This window comes from Drosophila suzukii, assembly GCF_043229965.1.
Source record: "Drosophila suzukii chromosome 2 unlocalized genomic scaffold, CBGP_Dsuzu_IsoJpt1.0 scf_2c, whole genome shotgun sequence".
NCBI lineage: Eukaryota > Metazoa > Arthropoda > Insecta > Diptera > Drosophilidae > Drosophila > Drosophila suzukii.
Genome location: NW_027255896.1, coordinates 26495537 through 26501557, shown reverse-complemented (window position 1 = coordinate 26501557; position 6021 = coordinate 26495537). Strand labels below are relative to the sequence as shown.

General features: G+C 44.7%; 1 protein-coding gene across 1 annotated transcript; it reads right to left on the bottom strand.

Annotated features, from left to right (window-relative positions):
• Positions 1-744: 744 nt before the first annotated feature.
• LOC136117741 (uncharacterized) lies at positions 745-4522 on the bottom strand. Its single transcript, XM_070998610.1, has 8 exons — positions 4445-4522; positions 4160-4363; positions 3503-3866; positions 3227-3435; positions 2567-3067; positions 1355-2522; positions 938-1291; positions 745-878 (listed from the first exon to the last, which is right to left on the bottom strand). Exons 1-8 carry the CDS (start codon positions 4520-4522, stop codon positions 745-747), a joined length of 3012 nt encoding a protein of 1003 aa, XP_070854711.1.
• Positions 4523-6021: the final 1499 nt, after the last annotated feature.

The window sequence follows — 6021 nt, the reverse complement described above, 5'->3', positions numbered from 1 at the left end:
AGAAGGACCAGTTCGATCATCCTTGATGATGATCATGTCGTTACGCTGAAGATTGTCAGTTTCGTGGCGCCACTTGGGGCGCGCCTGCAGATGAGATAGCCAATCTGCACTCCATTTTCTCCAAAAGAGGCGAAACATCCTTTGACCATTCAGGAACTCTGTGTTTAATGAAGAATCCTTAAGACTAGGCTCAGGGAGTGACATCATCGAATCCCCGATTAAAAAATGTGCAGGGGTGAGAGCTTGCAAATCATCTAAGTCAGACGTTAAGGGGCATAATGGCCGAGAGTTCAAGCACGCTTTTATCTGGACAAGAATGGTAGACAACTGCTCGTACGTCATTCGAATCCCATTAAACGATCGATAAAGATGGGTTTTAACAGCTTTTACGTTGGATTCCCAGAGTCCTCCAAAGTTTGGACTATGTGGAGGATTGAAATGCCAATGAATGTTTCGACGAGTAAGTTCAGGAACTACTGTCTCTTCAATTCCTTTATAGAATTCATTGGTCCACAGCTTTAGAGACTTGTCGGATGAGATAAAGTTGGTTCCACAGTCGCTGTATAGATGTTGACAAAAACCCCTCCGTCCGATAAAGCGCTGCAGCGCCCACAGAAAATGCTGTGCCGACATGCTGCTTCCAAATGAATCGCTTTGCTCGCTAAGCAAATAAATGCAATGTATGCTTTATAGCAAGTGTGACCTCTGAATCTGGATGACTTTATCTCAATCGCACCAGTGTAATCAACTCCAGTTGCTTCGAACGCCCGTTTGGGCGGATTGACACGGTGCGCTGGTAAATCTCCCATCAGTTGGCTTGATGGTGACGGCCGGTGTTTGAAACAGGTTACGCACTGTCGCAGAATCCTTTTTACTGCCTGTTTACCGTTGACGATCCAGAAAGCTTGATGAATTGTAGATAAAGTTAGTTGCACACCGCCATGTAAGGTGTTGTGATGAGCGTTCCTTATAACCAAAATCGTCAGGTGGTGGGCCTTTGGAAGGATTATTGGTGTGCGTTGAGACATGGAGAGCTGCAAAGCATTCTTAAGTCTGCCTTTAAATCTCATGAGCCCCTCATCGTCGAGAAACGGTGATAGCGGGCTGAGTTTGTTGTGTTTGGATAGAAATTTGTTGGATCGTAGTCTTGATAATTCTTCCGAATAGACTTCTTGTTGAACCATCCGCACCAGTGCGAACAAAGCCTGTTGAAATTCAGATACCTGATTAGGGCCGGTGAGTCTATCCGCTTTTTTGTGACGAGTATTATAAATGAATCGTTTGAGGTAGGCTGTAACGAATAAGAGTTTATTATAGGAGGAATATGATTCGATAAGTGGTTGCACTTCTATACAAATGTGGGCTCCGATGTGCTTTAAGGATTGCTCTCCTGAAATAAGTTCTGATTTTGGGGACTGAACTGGATTGACTGGCCAATGCTCCTCTGAAAGATGCAGCCAATGTGGTCCGTTCCACCAAAGCGTGTGGTGTTTCAGCTGGGAAGGGGTGAGTCCGCGTGTAGCACTATCTGCTGGGTTTTCTTGCATAAGAACATATCTCCACTGCGATGGCGAGCTTGCCTCCAGGATTGCTCCAATTCTATTCGACACAAATGTCTTCCAACGCCTAGGGTCACCGCTCATCCAATACAGCACTATCATTGCATCCGACCAGTAGTGTACGGATATGGTGTGATGTGATGCTTGAAGTTGATTGACAATCCAATCGGCTAATTGTGTACACAGCAGGGCTCCGGATAACTCAACTCTCGGAATTGTTAGCGGCTTAACAGGTGTGACTCGACTGCGGGCGGCTACTAAGTTAACCTGCACGGAACCATCCGTACAACTAGCTCGAAGATAAGCACATGCTGCATACGCCATGGATGATCCGTCACAAAACATGTGTAGTTGCAACGTCGAGACATGCCTTAAATCGAAGCCTAACCAACGAGGGATGTGTATCTCTTCAATGTCGGGGAGGTCTTGAATGAGCTGTCGCCATTGCTCAGCGAGTTGATCTGGCAATGGGTCGTCCCAATCTAATGATGCGGGGGGCTCATCCTTGCGCTCGATACGAAAACTCCAAACTTCCTTCAACAGAATCTTCGCAGCGATGATCACTGGTGCCAGGTATCCCAACGGATCGAATAAGCGTGCTACTGTGGATAGTATAGAACGTTTGGTGAATATAGGATTGAGAGAAAACTTAAGATTAAAACCAAAACCATCTTTGTTTGGATGCCAATACAACCCTAAAGTTTTAATGGAGTCCTTATTGTCTATCTCAAAAATGCTACTGTTAGAGAGATCTGTAGTTGGGATGCTTTCTAAGATATCTGGATGGTTGGATGCCCACTTCTTGAGCTCCATGCCTGCTGATTGCAGAGCTGCGATGACATCATTGCGAATTTTTAGAGCTCCGTCGATGGTCTCGTGTCCTGTTTGAACATCGTCCACATAGATTTCTTTTTTAAGGACATGCTCGGCCAGAGGATAGCGTTCGCGCTCGTCGGACGCAATCTGATGTATGACTCGAATCGCCGAGAAGGGTTACCAAATGTTACTGTAGTCAAAAAATATTCCTTGATGAGTCCCTTTTCATCGCGCCAGAAAATTCGCTGATACTGGGCATCTTCTTCATGCATATCTATGCAGCGATACATTTTCGTTATATCGGCCACAAAGACGTACCGATGGAGACGCCAGTTGAGTATAACTCCTCCAAGATCGTTTTGTAGGGCGGGACCCGTGCATAAAATATCATTCAAAGACCTCCCGTTAGACGTTTTGCACGAAGCGTCGTATACGACGCGCATCTTTGTAGTTAAACTGTCGTCTTTGATCACCGCATGATGTGGAACGGTGCACGCAGAGATTGAGAGTTGCCTTTGAGCGTTGATCCTAGTGTGTTCTTCCTCACTACCTTTTACCTCTTTTATCTGCTTTAGATCAAAGTACTCTTGAATAGTGCTGGCATACTGTTGACTGAAATCTGGCCGATGATTAAGTTTCCTTTCCAGATCGTGGAAACGGTTTAATGCGATTTGTCTTGACCGGCCGATCACCTGTGTGGGGTCAAACAACTTTTTTAAAGGCAAACGAACTAGATATTTCCCATTCGGCTGACGGATATGAGTTTGTTGAAAATGGTCCTCACACCATTTTTCCTATGCGTTGAGTTGTCTTGTTGTGGAGACCTGAGCCAATTCGAAAAACCTCTGTACCATGTTGTTTAGGTTTGCCAAATTACAACGGATGGAGATTGATGTCGTCTGGGCTGCTTCAGCTGGTCCAAAAACTATCCAGCCCAGCTGTGTGTTTTGTGCAATTGGTTCTGCAACCGTCCCTTTGCGTATGTCCGGAAGCATTAATTGCGGGATAATGTCGACACCGATAAGTAGGTCAATGCGACCCGACTTGATGAAATTAGGATCTGCAAAGGATAACCCTTGGAGATGTTTACAGGACTTAATGTTTACATTTTGTTTTATAAAAATGACCTGTTAGTGACCGAAGGATGAAGGCTGAGGATACGTAGGCATTAAAATCCGATCCTGAACATGAGATTATGGTGAAGTCGGTGCTGTGCCTGCACTGATTATGCGACGTATCACCAATTCCCGTGATCTCAGCTCGAACAGGATGCCGTTTGAGTCTAAGCGCTTGAACGATGTTTTCCGTGATGAGGGTGCCTTCTGAGCCATGGTCGATGAGAGCTCGAACTAAAGCTGACTGCCCAGTGGAGTTATTTACGATCCGAACCAGTGCAGTAGCAAGAAGGGTCGTTGAGGCAACTGCGCTGAAGAGTTGCGTTGATGGTGCATTTTGTACAGCGGCTGCGCTCCGACCAGAGTCTGAAGCATGCTGTCGGGATACTTCAGGAGTCAATGAAGAACTTTGTTGAGCATTCGGGAAATGTAACAAAGTGTGGTGCCGTTGACCACATTGCGAGCAGTTTCGGTTGCTGCTGCATTGACTGAGAGAATGGGAAGCACTAAGGCAGTTGATGCATGCCTTCGAGCGGTCGACTATAACCTTTCGCGCGAAACAATCCTTGGCAAGGAAGTCCGGGCCCCGTCTTAGAACGTGATTCTGTTGGCAGAGCGAGCACTGATGGATCCAGACTCAATAGTACTGTGGAAGCTGTGTCCCCTAACAGTGGAGTTTCCCGATGGTCTGGTTGTCTGGCGATGGTTGGTCGACTGTATAGATGATCTAACTGGAACGGCTGGTTTCCTACTCTCAATTAGATCGATGCTGACCAATCGATTGTGAAGAAACACCTCCTGCTTTGTGAAGGTGGGGATTTCCACGTTGTTGCCCAGGGAATGTTCCCAAGCCTGTGTTGTGCTGATAGGCAGCTTTGTGAGTAAGTGATGTACCAACCAATGATCACAGGAATCAATGGCAATGTGTAGTCGTCGGAATTCACTAATACATACATTTGCTAAGTTTAACAAATTCCTAAGGTCCACCGCGATCTCCTTGGACAGTGGCTCGATTCCGTACAGTGCATTCATATTGTACATGAACTGCAGTCGAGGGTTGTTGTATCGTTTTACCACAAGGTTCCATGCCACTGAATAGCTGGTTTCTGTTTATGCCATATGGTTTATATCCTGGTCTCGTCCGTGCGGTAGTGCTTGCTTCAAGAAATGAAATTTTTGAATGTTTGAAAGAGATTGATTTTCATGTATTAGCTGCGTAAAGCTGTCATAAAAAGATGGCCAATCTGCAAAATTTCATGAAAAGTGGGGTACGGGCAATTTGGGCAGCTGAATTGTGGAAACAGGAATGGGCACAAGGGTGTTGTTTATGGATTGATCACCTGATACCTGTATTGGGACTGGAAACAATAAATGTGGCTGTATGCTTGCTCAAAATTGTCTTCAACAGCATCCGCAAAATATGGATGCGATCGTGGACATTGCTGTAAAATGAGCGCTTGATGATTTGTGTAAAATTGTTTTGAAAGCTCGTTGAGCTTGTTGAGGCGAAACTCATAGTAGGATTTAGTTTTCTTTATTTGACCGTCCTCTTTAGCATTTTTAATTAGTTGGGTCAACCTGGAAGATAAGTCCATCTGCATTGCGTACATGTCTGCAAAAGGCTCGACCACAGCCAAAGGTGCCGAGCTCTGTTGTGCCAAATCACTACCATTACTTTCATTTTTACCCATTTTAATGTTTTCCTATTGCACTCTGCTTTGAAAAACCACGCACAAATACTCTCACAAACACACTCACCTGTTTCAGTCGTTCCGCTCGTGTTGCGATCAAGCTTTGAAGGAAGGGGACGGCAAACTTCACGAGACTAGTGTGTCGCATAAGATGGCAATAGGCATGGGTTGAATCCGCTATTCTCCTCGACTTCTTGATTCCTCCGTTATTCGAGGCTCCGTTATGGCGATGTACGTGGCAAAGGTTGCGTAACTTTGCTGGTTTAAATTAATAATAGATTTGCAAACAAGTAAGCACAAAGATTGAAGTATGTTTACAAATATTGGAAGCTGATGAAGTTATGAGTGTATGTTCCCCTCATGGACCACCAAAATGTTGTGACGATTCGCACCCGATCGTCAAAGTTGAGCAGAAGTCTAATCTGGGGGTCTTTCACACACTTTGTAATAAAAACTCAGAAATTTGTTGAACTTCACCAGTTGTATTCATTTGTATACTTTCAATCTTTGACTTAATTGCTAACTTTGATTTACAAATTAGGAAATATAAAAGCTCGGTTATAAACGCGACCAGCTTCTCCTTATGTCTTCTTCGTAGTGTCGTGCTGCTAACATTAGCAGCAGAAATCTAACATTCGCTGTTAAAACTGCTGTTGTCCACTGCTTCTCAGAGTCGCCAGAAAACAGCTGTCCAGCTTCTCCTAATCAACAGAAACACCCGTTCAACATAAGATGAAAGAATATTTTCATGTTCTTTCATCTTATGTTGAACGGGTGTTTCTGTCGATTAGGAGAAGCTGGACAGCTGTTTTCTGGCGACTCTGAGAAATGGAAATGTTT

Bases quoted from the DNA above. Each gene is read 5' to 3' on its own strand.
- LOC136117741 (XM_070998610.1), bottom strand. From the start codon at position 4,522: ATGAATGCACTGTACGGAATCGAGCCACTGTCCAAGGAGATCGCGGTG. The intron at 4,364-4,444 runs GTATGTATTAGT...TTACTCACAAAG, and splicing joins ATTTGTTAAACTTAGCAAAT to CTGCCTATCAGCACAACACA. The intron at 3,068-3,226 runs GTACAGAGGTTT...GACCCCACACAG, and splicing joins TGGCAAACCTAAACAACATG to GTGATCGGCCGGTCAAGACA.